The 22,079-nt window shown below is 47.8% G+C and overlaps 2 protein-coding genes across 3 annotated transcripts in view; one reads left to right on the top strand and one right to left on the bottom strand.

The window, feature by feature from the left end:
• PHC3 (polyhomeotic homolog 3) overlaps positions 1-22,079 on the top strand; it is a 352,648-nt gene that overhangs the window by 210,605 nt on the left and 119,964 nt on the right. The gene's annotated exons all lie outside the window — the stretch shown is intronic.
• PRKCI (protein kinase C iota) overlaps positions 1-22,079 on the bottom strand; it is a 76,197-nt gene that overhangs the window by 27,673 nt on the left and 26,445 nt on the right. For both annotated transcript variants that reach the window (XM_069083562.1, XM_069083563.1), the window contains exons 3-4: positions 4,984-5,073; positions 1,682-1,732 (exon numbers count right to left, since the gene is read on the bottom strand). In XM_069083562.1, the coding sequence (XP_068939663.1) occupies positions 1,682-1,732; positions 4,984-5,073 (141 nt within the window). The remainder of the gene's footprint in view (positions 1-1,681; positions 1,733-4,983; positions 5,074-22,079) is intronic.

Raw genomic sequence — 22,079 nt, 5'->3', positions numbered from 1 at the left:
CTGCCTGTCCATCCACCTGCCTAGCTGTCTCACTGTCTGCCTGCCTGCCTCTGTCTGTCTGCCTGTCCATCCACCTGCCTAGCTGTCTCGCTGTCTGCCTGCCTGTCTCTGTCTGCCTGTCGATCCACCTGCCTAGCTGTCTCTCTGTCTCTCTGCCTGCCTGTCTCTGCCTGCCTGTCCTTTACTCAAGGCTTCCTCACCATTTTTTTTGGTGTCATGGGGCCCTCCAGCAGTTTGTTGAAGCCTGGTGACCACATTTCCACTATCATCTTTTTAAATGCATAAAATAGAATACAGAGGAATGCAAAGGAAGCCAATTACCATGAAACAGTAATCACACAAACTATGACAAAAAATGTTGAAGAAGCCCAGTTTTACCTCTGCTAGCCAGCCAGATCAAAGGAATGGCCAATTTCACCTCTACAGTGTTTCTCCCCTCCTCTCCTTCTCTGTTCTCACTGGCCTTAGTCACAGGCCCTCACTTTCCCCTCAGCAGGACCTTGGCAGTAGTCTCCCAGACCCTCACCACTCAACTTGTCTGCTTCTATCCAGTCGGAATAACTGGGCTTATCATATCACTCTTCCGCTCAACAATCTTTTCCCTGTTTCCAGGATACTTACTGCCTGGGCACTCCAGGCCTGCTCTCCAGCTGATCTTCCTCTCTGATCCAGAATGTCACCGCCACCCCCTGTGACCTCGGACTCCAAACCACATGACAGTTTACAGTTCCCTTTTGCTCTTCTCCTGAAGCCAGGTATCTGAACCCTGGGTGAAGAGCTACACCGTGAGGTCCCTGAGGCCATGAGGGCTCTGTCTTCCCACCCCAGTACTTTACACAGGGCTCCACAAATGCGTGGTTTTTAATGAGCTTTTACAGTCCTGGGCTGTCCTATGCATGCAGTGAAAGGGCCAATCCAGGACAAAACCCAGCAAACTTCACTGCCCACTGCTCAACTCTATCCACTCCACCATATCATTCTGGTCAGGCCATCTAGGCCTTCTAAGTCTTAGTTAAGGCCCATGCGCATGCCATCGTTCCCTGGACTTGCACCCATTACTCTTTTCTCTTCATTTCTTCTGCTCTGCCCTCTGCCCTTTCTCCCAATCCAACTTAACGTAAGTCAATTCAACATTTCTCAAGTTTGCGTAAAGGCAAAGAATTGAAGAACTCTCAAAAGTCTGAAATCAAAGTCAGTGTCAAAGTCAAAAAGTCTGATTCCTTCATTTCCTCTTCTCCTCCCAAACAGATACTCAGTGAAAAGCCAGCAATTCTAGTCTGGAATCTTTATTTTGCAAATTACATAAGGCTAAATGTCCTCATAGAACATGCTTGAAAGCTCCAGCCCATAGTGCTAACACACAATAGCCCCACCGAGAATGAAGCAGTCTCTATTTCTTACATATTCTACAAGGACATATGAAGGGGCTCATGTGAGTGGTGTCTCCTCATACCAAGGAAGACGCGTTAAGAGTTATATGAACTTGATGAGGACAAAGGGAGGCTGTTAAAAGCTGAAGAACAGGTGGAAACAGTCTTAATGAGACTGAACACTGTTCCACTGAACCCAAGCAGGGTAGCTTCAAAATGGCTATAAGGGACTCTCTGGTTTGCTTTTCTATGGGTTGTCACAATATATGATACTTTACACTGAGACAGGTTGTGAAAACACATCAACTCACTGTCTTCTCCAGGACATGGCATTCCAGGCCTTTCCGGTACACATGGAAATACTGAAAGAAAACAACAGACAGAAAACCCCAAGATTAAGCCAGTATTTGTGAAAACACAGAATTTAAGATGCACTTGTTATCATGCCCCAAGAACATCAGTATCCACCAGGCTTCCTGTCTGATCCTCTCTAGCTGAAGACGGCCACTGGTACGTCGACAACATGACGTGTCTCACATGAGTAACTTTTCTAACACTATGCAATGAGAACCATGGTATTGACAATGGACTCATGTACATGCCAACAGAAAAGACAAAGGAATAAATGTCACTAATTTACTCAATAATTTTAGGGAAATCATTCGCCTCATCCTCCTTGTCTTTTCTGGTTGACCTGGACCTGTGATGCCATCAACGGAGGGAGCTTTCTTTCTAATTCTCAGACTCTCTCTTTACAAGGCTACTCTCTCTCTCTCTTTCTCTCTAATTCTACAGCAAAGTATAATTAGTCCATTACAAGGAAGAATTTAATGCAAATAGTAAACAGCTTTACAAATACAAAGCCTTTTGAAAGAAATGTCCCAAGCAGAGACACGTCATGCATGATCCTGGTTAACATGCCCATTGGAAGCAACATATTAATATCAAAAATATAAAAAAGCACAGAGTCTGGAAAATCTATGAACATTGAGTTCAACAGAGATTGTAAACAGGCTGATTAAATGACCTACTTCAGTCAAGAGGTCAGACAAAAAGTAAAGGTTAGGAAAAAGATGGCAAGGTTTATGCCAAGAAGTGAAATATAGGCTAACGCTATAAAAATAAAGAATGACAGAATGCACTATTTAAATAGAAGAGGGCTGCTCCCTACCCATGAGCAAAATTTCTAAGGTATCTGCCAAAAGTATTTTAATGTGGTAACAAGAACGATACTGATGGATCCTCCCAGAATCTGCAAAAACATGAATGTTGGCTCTCCTGGGAGGCAATGGTACACTCTAAGGTTAAGATAACTTATCCTACTTTATTTTTTTTTAAGGGAGAGAGCAATCAATGTAACTATGTGGCAGACTGGGATTAGGGGTTTTTTTCACTAACCCCAGAAAAAGATTTGCATTTCTTTACAAGAATAAGGAGCTGCACAGTCATGGTGTCTTGAACCTGGGAAAGGAATCTGGGGGTTGTGCTGGCATACTGGCATTCCATCAGGTTGTATCAAATGGGTCTCATTTGTCATCAAAACTGTGACCGAACAAAAGGAAAGGCAGGCAGGTGGGCAGGCAGACGCAGTGCTTCGGCAGGAAAGCAGGCTTCACCGCCTCCTCCCTTCATGCCTTTGCACAGGCTGTCTGCTTCCTCACAGCTGCCTCTGGAGGACATAAATGCCATAGCCAGGTGCTTCAGTTTTTATTAAAAGATCTGCTAATGGTGATTCTTGTTTACAATCTAAGTGAAATGTCAAATGACTCAGACTCACTGAACTTTCAATTTAGAGGTTCCCATCTAAATGAGGAAGCATTTCCAGGTGAGGAAGACAGAAAGCCCACCACCAGTTTTCTGAGGTGATTCAGGACTGTCAGACTAGAGGGAGAAGAGACTCAAGGAGGTTTAAATAAATGATCGCTCAACAAAAATGTATTCATTAAACACCTACTGTGAGCATGCATTGTGCTTGGCACCTGGGATGTAAAGACCAAAAGTAAGGAAGCTTCCATGATCAAGGAACTTGCCCTCTATCAGGGAGACAATATGTACATACGTAAAGACACGTGATGATGCATGAAGCGGGACGGGAAAGGCCTCACTCACACGGGAGCAAGTGCCTGGGTGAGCTCTAGAGGACATGAGGGATCCTGGAAGGCGGGAGCAGCAGAACCCAGGTCTGGGAGGCTGGGGCTATGTCCCTGACCAGGATGGTAACGAGACAGGCAGTGCACGAGGAACAGCACAGCACAAAGGCTCCTGTGGGTGAGCTGTACAGTGTGTGACCATGAATAATACACAGTAAACTAGGAGGGCAGACTGGAATCAGCCTGCAACTGCCTTCGTGTGCCTAGAGCTTGTACCTGACCTTGGAGATGACTGGGCCACAGGAGAGTCATCTCCATGAGAATGGCTGTGGCAGCGAGGGCAGGAAGAAAACCTGCCTGAGGCTGAGGGCTGTGAAAAGAGAAGAGACAGGAGGCGGGGGAGGCGCAGACATGATCCGAGAGCTGGTGACTGGTGGGCTGTATGGGCTGAGGGAGAGTGAGGAGTCATCTAGTCTAGAAGGCAAAGGCCCTAGGCAAAACCTGGCAAGTCTGAAAAGGGAGAGGATCTGGGAGGGAGGGAATGATGGCTGACTTTAAAACACTACAAGACATCTAGTTCAAAATGTCCAACAGGAAGTCTGTAATGTGGGCCTGGAGCACAGCAGAGACGGATCAGGGAGGCATCAGCAGAGAGAAAATCACTAAACCCATGCCTTCCCATCAACCTTCTGTGACATTAACGAGGTCACCAAGAGGGGGCCCCAGACAGCTGTGGCTGATGATCCAGGCCGAGGAGATAAGGAGAAGAACAAGAGATAGCACCTTACAGTGTGGACAGGAGAAGGCATCCAGAAGGGGGAGGCAGGCCAACAGTTTCAAGGAGGACAAGGAATGAGAAAAGGCTGTTAAATCTGGCAAATTAGAGGTCGGGGCACCTTTGGCAAGAGCCACAGAAATGGAATGATGAGACCAGAAGAGGCCAGAGTGTCCAGGGCAGACACGTGAGAGCACAGCAACAGGAAGCAATGAGAGTAGATGGCTTTTTTCTCAGACTTTGGCTGTGTAAAAGAGAAGGGACATACGATTAGAGCTTTGGGAGATTAGGATCAAGAAAGAGTTTTTTGATGGTGGGGAAGACCTGGGCACCTTTGTGAACAGCAGGGAAGGAGCCAACTTTCAGGGACAGACTCACTCTAAGAGATAGTTGTGGGAGCACTCAATGAGTAAGAAGGGGCAAAAGGGGATGGGATCAAAGACAGCTGCAGACCGGTCAGCCCCAACAGAAGAAGGGGCACCAGAGACTGGAGAGAAGGAGCTCACAGAGACTGGCCTCAAGTGTTGGGGAGGCATTTGGCTGTGAGGGGAAGAAGAGGTGATCCGTGGAAGGACTGAGGGAGGAGAGAAGGCGGAGAGCTGCCGTTCTCAGCAGTGGGAGGTGGGAGGAAAAGCCTCACTCTGCTGCAGTGAGACCAGCAAAAACTGTGCAGGGACCAAAGAAGGATGTGCATGAAGAGGGAGAACTGATAGTCTGGCAGTGCAGCCAATGACCCTTTCTACTTTACCGTGAATTAAGAGCTCCGAGTCTTTGTTGAGCTCATAGAGCCGAAAGGCTTCCTCCAGCTCCAGCTGAGACGAGACTGTGCACGGGTCTCCTAAAAAGATCAAACATAGAGCAAAGGTTAATGGGGAAAAAATCTACAATAGGATAGGTGATAAGCAATTTCCTTAATGGAGAAGCTCTCAAAGAAAAATGGCTTTTAATCTCTGAAAATACATAAAACTCTCATTGACACACGGATGACTCTCCAGAGAGGCTCCGGCTAAAGGATTCTCTTTGAAACAAGCCAGACAATGCAAAAGCCCTGCTGATTCCCATTTCTCCACATCTCATAGGTTATGCAAACACAAGATCATATATCAGGATTTTAAAACCCCGCTGATTCCTATTTCTCCAGTGCCTCGTAGGATACACCAACACAAGATTAATAAAATAATTACGAAGCCCCACTGCTTCCTACTTCCCCAACGTCTCACAGGACACACAAACACAAGATCATATATAAGGATTTTAAAACCCCATTGATTTCTATTTATTTATACTGTCTCATAAGATACACAAACATGAGAGGACATATAAAGATCATAAAATATCCTGAGTTTCCTTGCATTTGTAGTTGAGATTCACATCTAGCATGGCAAGAAAAGCCCATCTAGACAAAAGACACCAAGTGACCGCTGTTGCATGACTAACAGGTACACCATAAGCAGGTGCTCTCCTTTTTTTAATGTGAGGAAGTGGGTGGCCATTTCTATCTGGTCTCTGTTGAACGTTTTGTGATCTTAACACAACCTCTTGCTTTTGCCACAGCTGGGCTCGCTGGGCCTCAGTCTCTTCATTGTAAAGGGAGGCAGTCAGACCATGCTTCTGAGGCCTCTTCCAGGTCCAGATCTGTAACCCTGTGATCCCTCCATCACTGCTTCTGTAACACTTGGGGTGAGAACATTGCTCTGAGAAGGGGGACCATTCACCAGACTGCCCAGCAGCCCAGGACACAGAGGTGAAGAACCCCTGGGCCCGGCAAGGGCTTTCTTCCATGGACTTGCTGTTGCCAACTGACAGCACCAAAGCGACTGAGGGGACACTACCAAGGAGACATCACAGCAGGGACACCTTCATATCAGCTTTTGGTGACAGTGACTTATAAAACCATACCATAAAGACAAGCAACTCTGAATGACTTGGGAACCATGATCAGTGCAATGACCACCTGGGTATTCAGAGGACTCATAAGGAAGGGGGGGGGAAGAGAAAATAGACTTTTGTTCTTAAAAAAGAAAGAATTTCAAAAGATTATTGTAATGATGGCCCTTAGTCCATGAATTTCTCCCTCTCGGGCACTCCAGTAGCCCCAGGCCCTGTTCCTATCCCTGACTGACTCTGGATTAAATATAAATTCCTATTTGGCCCTGAAAGCCCCTCACTAGGGGCAGCTTGGTGGCACAGTGGATAGAGCGCAGGCCCTGCATAAAGAGAACCCGAGTTCAAATCCCAACTCAGAGGCTCCTCTTCCTGAGTTTAAATTTAGCCTCAGACCCTGGGCAAGTCACTTAACCCCAAATGCCTCCAAAAAACCCAAGAAAGCAAGCTCCTCACCTACCTTTCCAACTGTCTTCCACATGCTCTCTCTCAAACACACCACAATCCAGTTAAACTGCTGTCCCTCCTCATACACCACATTCCTTGTGGAGGCCTCTGCAAACACTGTGCATAGCCCAGGTGTGAAGGCACTCCCCCGGTCACCTCTGCCTCTCAGAAGCCCCAGAGTCCTTCAAAAACCAGCCCCCACTTCCTCAGGACCTCCTCCCCAAAGCTGCCTTGGGGAGGTACCCAATCACTGGGCACACCCTTCTACATGTGTGCTATGTCTCCTGCTACAGAAGGCAAGCCACTTGCACGGTGGGATTAGATTTCATTTGGTTTTGGATCCCTAAAGCCTGGCAGAGCACCATTCAGTCAGTCAACAAGCCAGGCCCATCTGATGGAGGGGCAACCACACACAAACAGTAGCACAGACAAGCCAGATGGAGGAAAGGCTTGTGGCAGAGGCTGCTGCCATAGCCGACCCCACAGGGGTGGGCAATGCCTGAGGAGAGAAGGGGGCGGACGTGAGAGACACCGTGGAGGTAACATTCACAGGCTCTGGCCACAGACTGAGTGCTAGGTGAGGCTGGGTGACCCCTGAGCCGTGAGCCTGGGAGGAAGAGGGGAGGCTACCGAGGAGAAGCCACTGCATCCAGTGCTGAACATGGCAAAGGCCATTGGAGGGCCAGACTGGAGTGCATCAGAGATCAGGGCTGGAGATGTGGATCTGGGAATCACAGATGTAAGGGAATCTTGGGGAGCTGAGAGTAGAAGACAAGAGGGCCCAGGACAGAGCCTGTAGGGCACTGGGGAGCAGCCAAATGTGTGCGGTGGCGTCATGAAAACCTACAGAGAAGTGAGTGCCAAGGAAAAATCAGCAAGGTCAAAGGCTTCAGAGCTAAGGAGGAGGAGGACTGACCTAAGTGGCACATGGGTGCTTAGCAAATGATCTGCTGGGTGAACCATGAGACGCTCTTTCCCCTGCTAGCTCTCTCCTCTATCTCATTCTCAGAAAGGTCAGTGGCATCCCTCCCCCACCAGGCCTAGGAGAAGGCCCCACTGGTTTCCCACTGCATCTTCTGGAACGCCCCTCTCTATGGTGAACAGGTCCTTCTGAAGCATAGACGTCTTCCCCATCCAGCTGGGATGATGACTGGTTCTCTCCTGGAGATCTCTCATCTCTGGTTCTTTCCTCTATGCTGCAGTCTCCTCCCATCACACTCCCCCAGCCCCATCTTACAGCAATGTTAATAAAGAGCATCAAGAACACCCCTCTCATGTCCTCTGTGCCCTCAGCCCATCTCTCCTTCCCTTGTCTCTGCCCTGGTCGCACTCAAGCATGGCTCAATGCCCACCTCCCTTTCCCCTCCCCCCCCACTTCGGTGCCAGGCTTGTGGAGCTGCGTCCAGTCGGCAGGTTTGGGAGACACCGTCTGAGCGGAGGCTTTGTTGGGACGGCCTCGCAGAACCGGGGCTGCTCTCCTGCGATGCTGTCTGTCTCCACTCTAGCCCACCCTCCACCTGGCTGTCAAAGGGATCTCCCTAAAGCACCGCTCTGGCCATGTTCTCCCCCTCCTCAGTAAACTCCATGGCTTTGGCTTTTAAAGCACCTCACAAGACGGCTGCCCAACCTTTCCAGGCTTCTCAGACCTCATGCCCCCTCCCATGTCCTCTGTGGTCCAGTGACACGGCCTCCTGGCAGCTCCATGGACATGACACTCCACCTCCTGACTCCAGGCATATGCTCTGGCTGTCCCCCATGCCCAGAACCTTCTCTCACCTCTCCCTGCCTCCTGGCTTCCTCAAAGTCTCAGGGAAAATCCTGCCTTCTGCTAGAAGGCAAGACCCCCTTCAGTGCTACTGCCCACCTAGCCTCTGAGATGATCTCCAATTTATCCCGGATCAGTCTTGTTTGTACAGAGTTGTCTGCATCAGACGGGACTGGCTTTTGTCTCTCTTTGTATCGCAGTATCTGACACACAGTAGGCACGTAATAAATGCTTGCTGCCTTGCCATCCTGAGGCATTAGCAGAGGACTTCTTTGCAGAGTAGTCACATTGCTTTAAGGAGAATACTCTAATCGAGAGAATTTTGAAATGGGTCCCTGTCCTACTTCCTGCCAATTTACATGCCAGTCAAAAACACTGGCATGTGACACTGTCACCTCCACTGTCAAACCTGTCTTTGCCCCAAACAACAGGGTTGATGCTGAGTCTGTTCCCCTCCCCAGCATGCCCTACAGCTCATTTCCCAGTCTTCTACTGCTTCCCTATGACACACCCAAGATGGTTTTGTTTGTGCTGTGGTCATACATCCTAACAAGCCTCCTGCCGCTCACTCAGATGACTTTAAAGCCATTTCTTAGCTTTGTGGCCTGTCACCCGTCCCTGCAGACTAGAGCACATGTTCTAAGTCTGAGGATTAACGAGCAGGGAAGACCCCGCTGTGGAGTCAAAGATCCTGGGCTGACTCCCTGGTGTCTCTGGGTGACCCACCCTGTCAATCTCAGTTTCTCCACCTGTAAAATGAGGCGGATGGATCAGGTGACCTCTGATCTAAATCTGAGGTTCTGGGATCTTAGTAATCATCAAAATAATAAATACTGCAGTTCCCCACTTACCCCTCCTCCTAAAGTCTCCTGACATGCTTTCACACTGCCAGTTAACCAATGGATAATGATGCATTTGGTGTGTTTTTGGCCCAGTGGCCAAAAGCCTTTCTTTTCCATTGCCCATATGTGGGACAGAAATAAAGGTAGCAAATTCTATCCATGGGCTTGGGAATCACGTGAGAGTTCAGTTATGATGGCATTCCATAGCTGCCCACATGAGACACATCCCACACCTGCACATCTGGAAGAGACATCATGGGAGGAAACGCCCAATAGCATGCTACCAAGGCATCATGCATCTGGGCCCTGGCTGGGCTGGGACCAAAGGCACTGCCTGCCCTGCCTCTCCAAACCTCAAACCTGTCTCCTTCCAGTTCTCTGATCCCTGTCTAGATACCTCCCTTGCCCCTGACACATGTATTCTACCACACATCACACTGCTTTGTATCTATGTCTTAGTTCTCTAGTTAATTTGGAAGTTCCTGGAGTGCTGGCCATTAATTTTCATCTAAACATCCCCAGGCTCAGACATGGTGTTTTACACATAACAGGCACTGAATTGTTTATGGTTATCTGATATATGGTTTAATAAACACTTGGGCTGGATTATAAGGGGGAGAGAAGAGAAATAAACATTTATGTAGCACCTACTGTGTGCCAAGGACTAGGTGAAAGGCTCAACCACTGCTTTAAATGACATTCACATGCTAAGGTAAAAAATGTTTTCCAAGCCTAACATTGGATGATCTTAGTTCAGAATGAGAATCGGGTTATCTCAGACATGGGGGGTGGCGGTCCCAAGACCTGCTGCCATCTGGAACACTGTTTGCAGTTCTGGAGCCATATTTTAATGGTACTAAAAAGCTGGAAGGAAACTAGGGTGCTGGGGAGGGGGGGGTGTCAGGTCACAATGAGTGAGGGGGTTTGGGATGAAGAAGACTTCACCGGGCAGACGGCTTTTTCAAGTCCCTACAGGGTGATCCACTACAACAGAACCTCTGTTTACGAGTAACTGGGTTTATGCATGCTTCGCTGGACAAGGAAAATTTTTTCTGCAAAATCTGTCTTGCAAGATGAACAAAAATTCACAGCACCAACATCATGTTTGGACCTGAATGGCTTGCGAAGGGATCACACTCAACTAGGGCGAGGGGTCTTTTTGCCTTCATATGTCAAACAAAGAAACCAGGTCGGCACACTGCCCAATGGCTTCATTCGGCGTTGACCCAATGGACAGACAAACTGACAGCTCTGCATGAAGAGCAACGACCAAGGCCACGGGGGAGATCTCATCAGAGGAATCCTTCATGCCAAGGGAGGTCAGGGAGGTTTATCAGATGTGGGGAAACATACAAAACTTTGGTGAAAAACATCACCCAAATAAGGCTGTAGCAACGAGAGCCACAGATGTTTTTAACAATAATGCAATGTCACATTTCCATGACATTATGAAAAACGTCAAAAACAAGAGTTACTGGATTCCTATTCAGAAGTGAACATAAAGAAAAAAAATCAGTGAGTCAAGAGATGAAAGGATTCTGAAAAATGGAAAATAAGTGAAGGCAGCAGTGTTAGTCTTACTTTTAGTGAAAGCAGCATAGGAGAGAACACTCCTGAGGCTGAAAACCCCGATGTTCTCATGGAAGGAGATTCTCCTTCCAAGCAATAAGCCTTCCTCCTCCTCCTCCCTCATACCAGCCACAACTCTTCTCAAAGGTAAGGTGCAGGTTAATTAGTTTTATTTTCGGTTTATATTGTGTACTAATCATTGCTATTTTATTTCAGGTGCATTAGGGACAAAAAACTTACTTAAAATTATAAATAATAATGATTTTCTTTTTGGAGGGGGGAAGGCAAAGCAATTGGGGTTAAAGTGAATTGCCCAAGGTCACACAGCTAGTAAGTGTGTCAAGTGTCTGAGGTCGCATTTGAGCTCAGGTCCTCCTGACTCCAGGGCTGGTACTCTATTCACTGCGCCACCTAGCTGCCCCTAAATAATTATTTTTATATGAATATTTTTGGGGATTTTTGAATCATCTGACTTTACATTATTTCTTATGGGAAAATTTGCTTTGCAATACAAACAAAAGTGAATGATGAACAGAATCTTGGAGTGAATTAAATTCGTAAATCGAGGTTCTACTGTATAGCAAGAAAGGATGAGAACAGCTCCAAGAAGCCCAGGAAAGCAGAAAGTCCTGCCCCCAGGTAGTGGATTCCCCCAGCCCAGAGGTCTGCCAGGAGAAGGCTGGATGACCACTTGATGGCAATGTTGCAGAGGGGAACCCTGGGCCTATTCTCTCTTATCTTGACCCTAAGGAACAGAGAGCCCTTTTTTCTTCCAGAGAATTAGGCAGCTGAAGTGAAGCAGATTTTTTCCTACTCTGCTGCACATACATAACCAGATTCCATTTCTGTCCTAAAATATTCATACCATCTCAAGTTTAAAACTTCTTCCCACACAGTATACCAAAGTACAAGCTATAGTTAGAAACTGAAAAACATATTTAAAAGTGACAGAAAATCTCAAAGTTTGAGAAAATGTTCAAATATTCTTCTGCTTAAGGAAAAACTCAAACTGAGCAAATCAAAGAATGTGACGCTAAAAGGGCCTTGGTGACTGTCTTGTCTAATGCTCTCATTTAGAGACACAGAGCCAAAAAACAAACAAAAAAAAGAGTTCAATTAAATTCACTTAACTTAGAATTTAATGAAATTTTATTTAAAAAAAAAAAAGATCAGGAAAATGCAGCCTTCTGGTTAATGGGTGATCTCACAGATGCAATGCGCTATGGACCCAACCAGTCCAGACTCCTTTATACTCCATGTTAAGGCTTGTCTATGCTCCACCCCTCAATCTTCCAGAGGATCCAGTGGGAGCCCTAAAGACACCTTTCTTTAGGATGTCTACCATTCCACGGTAAAGAGGAAGCACTAAAAAAAGCCCCCAGGCCTTCCCCACAGGTGCCCCAAGGCTGGTCCACCTCCCCCCTCCCCCCCCATATCTTCTATAATGGGCCCTGAGAACAAGTATTCATCAGAAATAGGCCAGAGTCAACTTCTCGACATCACAGTCTCTCCTTTAGCCTTTGAATCACCTAAAACTTTGTGGTGAATCAGAACCATATCTGGAAAAATACCAGGAAACCAAAACATGAATTTTTGTTTCAGGAGGTAGCTTGGGATCACTGAAAGGGCTTCCTGATTCACCAAATCCCACTCAGCCTAATCTCCTGTTCAATTTGCAGAGAACACAAGCACATGGATCAGTATCAATCCTGATGTCCTCTTTCTATGAAATTTATTTTTGTTCTGAACTTAACATCCATCAAATAAAACGGGCATTTCCATACACTGGAGAACAAAAGGATCACCCGGGAAACTGCAGATCTCTGTTACGTGCAGCTGGCTTTCGTCACAGATGTTCTCCCGATGGCCTTTTTTTTTAAAGTGATAAGCCAAACAACTTTTTCCCCTTAACAGTTCACTTTCAAAATCTCAGCACTGGAGTGTCAGGATTACCTTCACCTCTTCATCTGTTTTGAAAGTGGCTCCTTTGATGCTTTCAAAATCATGCTGCTTCCTGCACAGATTTCTCCTGGATATCCTTGATCTGGTCCTGCTATTTTCCTACTTTTTTGTACCACTTTCTACCCCTTCAGGACACGCTGGGCACTGAGGGATCAGAGTCCACAAGCAAGGGGGTCACTCTCATAACTAAGATCAACAGAAATAACAGCCCATTTCCATTTTTTTTTTTTAATGCAGGCCTCTCTCCACTTTCACCTATAAATATTCTTGAGATGGCATGTTAACTGGGCCTTATGCCAAGCATTTCTTTTTTCCCCCTCTCTACCAATCAGCTATTTTAGAAGGTGATATTATTGGGGCAGCTAGCTGGCCCAGTGAATAGAGCACCGGCCCTGGAGTCAGGAGGACCTGAGTTCAAATCCAGATTCTGACATTTAACACAAAAACTAGCTGTATGACCTTGGGCAAGTCACACAACCCCAACTGCCCCCAAAAAGCAAAAAAAAAAAAAGTGATATTATTCATAACCTTCCACCATCCTCCTTTGTAATAATTTTTAAATAAGTTGTTTTAAACCTATATTGTCCTTGGCTGCCATTACTGCTTGTTGAGAAACCCAAGTACGTGCTGTCTGAGGGGGTTTCCGGGCCCTTCTGGTCTCACTATTGCTTGACAAAGGTTATACTTTGGAGAAAGTGACTAGTCTGGAGTGTATATGTCTTTTCTGTTTTTTAGGAGCCAAAGTTTCTTTTGCATAGGTCAGGTTGAAGCCACAGCAACTAAATGCTGTGTTTTCTTCTCATTTCTTCTAATGATGCTGATTTTGGCCTTTGCAAACAGATCGATGACGCAGCTGCCCACAAAGAGCAGATTCAGAAACAGCTCCCCTGGAGAATCCAAAGTGAGATGCCTTCCACCCCACTTTTCAGTGTTCGGGGCTCACTGTGTCTAGCGCCTTCCTTTTTTCTTCTTGGAGAAAGTATCAGGAAAAGTAACCATAAGTCCCCTGAATACTTGATGAGCATTTGGCCCCTTCTTCGCCTCACTCTCTTATACTGGTACCTTTGCCCTTAAGTCCCTTCACGTCCCCTGCTTTTGTCCTCTGGGCTACAAAAGGCTCCTCTTCCCCAAGCAGTAGCTACTCAGCTCTAGGATGTGTGCGGGCCAGGACTATCCACTCATCACGTGGGGCATTTTGGTTCTTGGGGCCAAAACTGGAGAAAGGGGTGGCTGCCGGAGCTGAGTGGCCCCTGCTTCCCTTGGGTGCTGCCATCCATGGTTTGCTGATTGTGTGTCCATCGATTAACCCTGCAGAGTTAGCTTTAAGCTGGTAATGGTCTGTCCTCCTATTCCTCAAAATATGAACTGGACTAACAGCCCTCCTAACTCTTCCCTTCTTGCAGACTCCTGTGTTCTGACTCCAGGTCCCCCAAGATCACGACCTCAGAGCCATCCCAGATTCTTCACTCACTCCTTCTGCCCAATCAGCTGCAAACTCCTGGCCACTGTGATTCCACCACATGTCTCCCACCTGTCCCCTTCTCTTCACTCACAGACACGGCCTTCATTCAAGCTGTCACCATCTCACAGGTCTCCCTGTCTCACGTCTTTCTCCACTCCAAACCAACCAAAATAATCTGTCCCTCCCTGCTCAAAAAGCATCAGCCTCTCCTTCCTATCTCCCAAATAGAAGCTGCCTTTCAGCTTGGCACTGAATGCCCTTCTAATGCCACCTGGCCCTCACCCACCTGTCCAGAATTGTTCTCTTTCAGACCCCCACATTCCAGCCAAATTGGCCTTAGCATCTTTGTTCAAGCTGCTCTTCACTCTTGCCCTGCTCAGCTCAGATGCCACACCCCAGGAAGCGTTTCTTGGGGTTGTTTATAGTTTTTTGAGGTGCTGAAACTAAAATCCTCACATGGCTTTGCCTGCCCTTTTCCAAGCCATACCATGGAGCAGAACTGGGGCTCTCTGAGAGTAGGGCCCATTTCCCATTCCCAACACACAGTCTGAAAACTTTGGCGCTGCAGGCATTTGCACATTTAACTGAATTCACTGAACACCCATGTTGACTTGGTTTAGAGGATCTTTGTACAATTTTTATGAAATATTAATGAGAAAAAGCTGAAAGTTAGGTTTAACTCTTCCAGACACACGCAGCGCTGTTTTGATATCCTAAGTCTCTGTAATTTTTGAGGGGAATTTAAAACAACAGTAACAAAAGTAGCTGGCATTTATGTGGCATTGTAAGTTGTGCAAACTACTTAACCTTATTCAGTCCTCACAATAGCTCAATGAGGTGGCTGTGACCACCCCCATTTTACAGATGAGGAGACTGAGGCACAGAAAGGCTAAGTGATTTGCCCAAGGTTACACAATCTGAACCCAGGTCTTTCTGATTCCAAATCCAACCGTCTACTATGGCAAGATTAAAAGTATCCCCAAGAAACCTAAGAAGATTAAGTGGTTTCCATAGATAACTAATCTGTGGACTTTCAGGAGAGAAGAAAGATCAGAGGCCAGTAAAATATCTGGAAATCTAATCAAGTCATTAACTTACACAAAATCACTTCACCTCACTGTGGCATCCCTCAGTTTCCCTACTGGCAAAACGGAGGCATTTTCTCTTCACCTAAACAGAGATTGTTGGCTAATCTCCTTACGGTAAGGGTCTTTAGGAACTTGGGCAGTGCACGTCTATCATCAGTGGAGGAAGGCCACCTCCACACAAGGTTTAAATGAAAGACCACTCAAATATGCACAAAACTTAAAAGGCAATCAAACCAAAGGAATATGGCCAGCAGCACAAAATGAACACAAGGAAGAAAGATCCAAAGCAGGCCTCCAGGTAGCATGTCTCCATCTCCTGACACAGCTGCCTACAGAGGTGGATCTGGATTTGAGCTCTAGCTGGATGACCTGGCCAAGTCACACACAAGTCACATATACACACACAGAGCCTCACCTTTCTTATCCCTAAAATGCTGTTATTTGCACTGATGTTCTCATAGGGCTGTGGAGAAAACAGGGCTTTGTAAATGTGAGACACCACACCTATCTTCTCCTGGATGAGATCTAGTCCAGGACTGACAGGACCTGCTCTGAGGGGCTGTCGGGGACAATCTTTAACTGGCAATGGGCTCAATACTAATACCACTAAATAAATTTAAGCTCTTCCAAAAGTATAAAAAAAAAAAAAGTCAGCCCTTCCTCTGCCAGACACCCGCCACCCACTCAGGCAGCTTTGCTCCAGCCGGCCCGTCTGTACTGGCTCCATGGGCATGGACATGTTGGCATTGGCATCACTAGGATAACATGAGTCATTCGGGAAGGGATCATGTGCTGCCCCTCCTACGCCCGGCGCTCCATACCTGGGCTGCTGGCTCACACACAGGCACACAGCCCCGTTCTCCGGGTGAGGGCAGCGCACAGCTGGGATGGCCGGTGTAAGAGCATGAAGGGAGGTGCTCATCCACAGAAACTCTACCTCCTCTCTCCCGAGCTACAGGCGTCCTTCGAGGCCTGACGCACCAATGCTCAACTTTCATTTGAACAAAAGATGGACAGTCAGTATCGGCTTCTTCATCAATATTTCCCCTCCACCATCCCCCTCTTTCATAACTGTCAAAATGAGGGTGTGGTGGATCAGGCAACCTTTATCAAGGGTTTGATAACAATGAATGACAGCATCATCCAACATTTGTAAGGAGCTCTGAGGCCTGCTAAGCACTTTGTTTCACTGGAGTCTCAGAACTCTGGGAGGTAGGTGCTGTATCCCCATTTCACAGAGGAGGAAATTGAGGCAGAGGTTAAGTGGCTTTGCCAGGGTCACACAGCCATTAAGTGTCTGAGGGCAGATCCACACACATGCTTTCCTAACTCCGGGATGCTCTGGACTCCACTGAAGGGGTGTGTGGGTGCTGGCACCCTTTAGCACCTACACCAGGAATCAGCTGGAGTCGCTTTACCCAGGCAGACTGAGAGAAGGTGGTGAGCCCTTAGCAGCCCTGCTGGAAGACCCCTTCCCTTGGCCCGGGGTAAGCCAGAGTCCCTGATGAATAAAGATACAGAGCTATAGAATGTGCCAGGACACACCTGCCATCTGTAAGCTGTGCCTCCAGAGCTAACGCCTAGTTTTTGGGGAGACATGTAAGGAACAAAAGGGCAACACAAACAGTCCTCAACTAAACACATTCCTTTCCATGCAGGTTTTACCACATGGAAATTCACTGAAGATCTAAGCTCATCTTCAACAGCAAAATGCCTGCTTTGGTGGAGGGAAGGGGCAAGTTCACCATTCAAATGGGTGATCTCAATGCAGATGCCTGGGCCATTCTACCGAGGGCAAGGACATTCTGACTGAGCTCAGAAGCTAAGTGCTGGGTGGGATGTGCTAGTGGGGGAGAAGGGAATGGGGCAAGCAAAGACCGGCAAGAAGACGGGGGGGGGGGGGTGGTAGGGGGGGGGGGGGGGGGAGAAACCGGGGGCCACAGAAGAACTACAGATAAGAAAGGGATGCAGAAGAGGTGATAAGAGGGACCCAAAGCCAAACCTGGCCCATCCTTTCCTTTCCTCCTCAGCTCTGGGGGCATCAATCTCCACATGCATCACACAAACCATCTCCTGGGCCACCTGACACGTACCTTGGGCTGCCAAGGCCTGCCCTCTACCAAGATGAAGGCTAGCTAAAAAGAATGGCTTTATGTGCACACACACACTGCACATGGCATATACCAGGTGCTCACACCCAGAGCAGCAATCATGGAGACAGTCAGAATGCCTATGATCCCCTTACAACAAGAAGGGGATCATAAAACCAGCTGGCCCCTGCTTGCCCGGCAGGATGTGCAGGGGCTGCTGAGGCAAGCAGGCAGAGCTGACACAAAGGCCCGTTTCCCCATCGCCATCCTTTGCACTGGCTGCCCCTCTTGCCTCACCACCACCTCTGGGCTTCCCTGACCTCCTTCAAGATTTGGTTCAAATCCCAGCCAGACAAGGTCCTTCTCAGCCCTTCCCTCTCCTCCGCAGTGATACTCTCTAGGCCTGTCTAGGCCTCCTCCATCAGAACAGGAGCTCTGGAGGGCAGGATGGTTTTCCAGCACTTATAACAGTTCCTGGCACACAGTAAGCACTCAATAAATGATTGCTGACTGATCTGTAGCCTGCGCTGTGAGTCTGACATGAGACCACTGGTTTTACCTTGAGCTTCTCTTCTGGATTCTGCCTCCTGTGAATTTCTGAGCATTTCTACTATATTCCTAGGCCTGGCTACCTAAGTCCCCGGCCCCACAACAGGAACAGGTAAGATGTCATCAGTGGGACCCTCAGCTTTGAGGCCACACCCTGCAGACCGTGGGACTGTCCCGGCCCACGCTAGAGGCCTTGCAGTGTGGTCTCCCCAGGACAATGTGAGCCCCTTAGGAGCAGCCATTCCTATGTTCTATTTGCATGCGCGCACACACACACACAGCTTAGTTCACAGCTAGAGCTTACTAAATGCTTCAGTCATTCACAAATAACCTCTCTTGTACCTTCTCACATGTCTCCACGGCTGCTTAGCCCTCTGGCCAGATCAACAGCCAACCAGGCTTCGGGCTGAGAAAGGCTGATACCGGCCAGCTGCTGACGGGGAGGGGTCCCTGGAGACAGAAGGTTGGGGGGGTGGGGTCTGCTTGGTTATAAAGGAGATTCTGGGGAGGGAGGGAGGATTAAGGGGGCAGTAAGGGAAGGGACAAAGAGGAAAGAGGGCTCATCACTCAAGTACTGTTAAAATGCAGAAGAACAGAAGGGTGTTCAGAGGGAGACCCAAACACGGGCAGCTAAGAAACCCCCAATGTCCCGCGTGATTCAGTGCTTTTAAAAGTACCAGCTTCATCACCTCATCCACCATTTTCCTTTCCCGCTTTTCTTTGTAGAAGGAAATGTTGGTATCTGCTCTACATGTCCGGCCTGTTCAGTCACAAAAAAATAATTTTAAGAACTGAAGGCTCTTTCTATAATATGCCAGGGGCTGTTCCTGCCCTGCTAGGTGGATGGCCAGGAGGCACTGGCCAGGACAATTCCACACTGACACCTCCCTGCCATAATTACAGAGGAGAAAGGAGAAAGAGGAAAAAAGAAGTGCCACTTTCAGACTTTACAAATTACATGGTAGCCAAACCAAAGCTATCTGGGGAAAGCTTTCTGTTAATATCTGATGAAGGGAAAAAAGCTGTTACATATTTAAGGAATGACTCTTGCTGCATTTCTAAGTGTAGCTTTATTATATGTACATGGTAGGACTTTTTTCTTCCCCATAGTTACCTACCAGGTCCTACTGGGGTAGTCAGTGGGAAAAACTAATTTCCTGGAAATCAATTTGTATGCAAATTATCTAAACCACCACCCAGTGAGCCAAGCAGGTACCAGACATGGTAAGTGGAAGACCTGGGCTCAAATCCGACTTCAAAGCTTGCTCTGACCCTGGGAAAACTACACAGCCCCTCTGCTCCTCAGTTTTCTCATCGGTAAAATGGGAATAAAGGCAGCTGCACCGGGAGGATCAAATGAGATGCGGGAGAGAAGAGACTGAAGACATCAAAGCTCCAGAAACAGGTTATGTGTATGTATTAAAAACAAAGCTGGGTAACCTCAGCATTTCTACAAGCTCGCTGTGTGTGGAGCAAAAGCACCAAGACGCCCAGTCACAGCAGGACACAGGAGTCACTGGGCAGAAGGGGGAGCAGGTCTCCCCTCAGGCGGCTCACGCTCTCCTGGGGAAGCAGCAGGGACGGACAGATGAGGGAACGTCCAGGCCCTGCTCTGACTCGGCCCGTCACCCCCTCAGGACCACCCGCGGCAGAGAAGAGGTTGCCTGGCACTGACCCTAGGCCCTCCTCCCCCGGAGCACCACAAAGCAAGCAGATCCCAGGCCCAAGCTAACAAACAGGCGCACACACAACATAATGGGAAGCAAGGCCTCCTACTGAGGGGAGCACAGGGAGCTTGGCAGAAGGTGGGGGCTGGCCTCCAGGGGCAGGGGGCACAGTGAGGAAGGCCGCCACAAGGGACAGCAAGCATGGGCAGAACACAGACTCTGGAAGGGCAGCCGAAGCCGCACCACAAGTAGCCTGACATTCGGAGAGGGATCTGGACCTGATCTCAGAGGCAACAGGGACCGCTGGGGCTCTCTAAACAGGGTAGAGACCTAGGCAGACTTGTGCTTCAGGAACGTCACTAGGTGGCAGAACGGGTACAGTGCTGCTCGGGAAGACACGAGTTCAAATCTCACCTCAGATGCTTACTAGTTGTGTGACCCTGGGCGAGTCACTTCACCCTGTGTGCCTCAGTTTCCTCATCTGAAAAATGAGGACTAATAATAGCAACAACCCCTCATTATTGTGAGGATCAAATGAGATGACATTTGTACAGAGCTCCCAAGTGCCTGGCTCATGGCGGGCACTGTAGAAATGCCAGCTGCCATCCTTCCTGTCACTGTTGTTATTATTACCATTATCAGAAAGGGAAGAGCCCGCAAACAGGGAGGCCAGGTGGGAGGGCCTGAAGGAGGGAGACGGCCACAGGAACGGAGAAGGGCAGGAGAGATGTGGAGAGGGAGTCACTGAGGCCTGGCAACAGAGGGCAGAGAAGCGGTGAGAGCGGGGACAGCTGAGAAACTCCAGGTGATTAACACACACACATACCCCCACATGCATGCACATACGTGCACACACATACAGGCACCTTCTCTACATCTCCACTCCCTCTCCCGGCAGACCTTTCGGATGGTTAATGAGCAGCTCCATGACCTGCACCGAGCTGCCCAGCCTTCTTTTCCTAACCACTCTCTGGAAGACACACGAATGACCAGTGAACTCTAGCAGGCCAGATGCTAGCTGGAAGGAGCAGGGAGGCCGCCCCTGAACCAGAGAAGGAGCCCCAAAGGCCTGGGAGCTGGCTGGGGGATTCTTGGATCTTCCTCAGTTACACAGCAAGACATCTGTATAGAAGACACTTAGAATCTCTCTAGTGTCCTGTCGTCCGTCCTCTAAAACCTATGACTTACAGCTCTAATCTTAACCAGTTTTCACTATTAAACACCTATTTCTGAAGTTTATTCACACTTTCAGAAGGATTCATTGCCCACATGGTCGCGCAGGCACAGACTGGATTTCAAAGCAGAAGCCCAGCTTTCAAATCCAGCTCTGTGGCTGCTGTGTGACCGGGGCCAGTCCCTTCAGGGCTCCAGGGCTCAGTCTCCTCACCCACAAATAGGGGCGGTTCTCCGGCTCCTCTCTAGGGTTCTTGCCCAGTTCTATGACATCATAGTGCCGATATTACCAGAGTCAAAACTAAGCAGCATAGTCTAGAAAATGACTTTCTTGGAATGAAAACTATCCTTCCACAAAAATGCTTATTTAAGGGGGAAAAAATCAGCTATTTTTGCACTAAATTGTTTGCTTAGATTAAGTAAACCAGTTTTTCCACATGCACATCAAAACAAATCTGTGAAACATGTTTCAAAGGAAAAAACTAGGCAGATGTTCTTAAATATGTTTGAAGAGATTAAGTCCATTCAAGCTCTCTGTTTATTCCAATATGAAGTCTTCCCATGAGATAGCTAGCTTTTTTCTTAATAATAATAGCTCTCCTGACCTGCCTGGGACATCGATTACAGCCCTCCCTCCTACTCTAATCAGGAGTTGGGCCTCCGCTCCATCTTGGGAAAAACTGTTAAATAACTTCAAGTCCCCTAAGGCCCACACAGAGAAGAAACCAGAGATGGCCCAAGTCCCAGGGCAGACGCAATGCCCGGCTCTGCCTTCCACTTCCAAGTTTGTAACAGGAAGAAAACCACTCGGATCTCATAATCTATGCAAGGCGAGGGGAGGGCAAGGCGAAGGGAGAACCCAACATGCAACTCAGCAGCCAAACGTACCATTTTCTGGGAAGCGTAAAAACTTCCAGTTCAGTCCTATTCAAAGAACCCATAACCTTTGGAAAACCTGCTGTGTTTGTGCCTGGGCAGGGAGGATAATTGTGAATTACACCAAGAAAGGTCAACCATATTCCTTCCCTTTCAGGGCCTGTTTCATTCAATAGGCTGAGAGATCTGGTCATTTTAAATGATCACAGTAAGAGTGAAGCCATAATCCTTTAATAAGGTACTACAAAAGCCTGCATTTGTTTTCCAGGCATTCTCAGTTACCCTCAAGAAGACCATGCCCTGACTAGACACCACCCCTCCCACACGCAGGGTGGTTCAAAACTTATAGTTATGAAATTTTAAAATGCATTTTTAAGAAAAAGAGAAATTGATCATTTATCTCACGATAATCCTACAAGAGCTGTCTGGGAGGCTGCGGAAGCTAATGCATGCTGGTGACCTGAGGGGGG

Source organism: Petaurus breviceps, unplaced genomic scaffold, assembly GCF_028583685.1.
Source record: "Petaurus breviceps papuanus isolate PSGF00001 unplaced genomic scaffold, PetGlider_PUasm1.0 173, whole genome shotgun sequence".
In the NCBI taxonomy this organism is placed as follows: Eukaryota; Metazoa; Chordata; class Mammalia; order Diprotodontia; family Petauridae; genus Petaurus; species Petaurus breviceps.
This window is presented reverse-complemented; position numbering and strand designations above follow the sequence as displayed.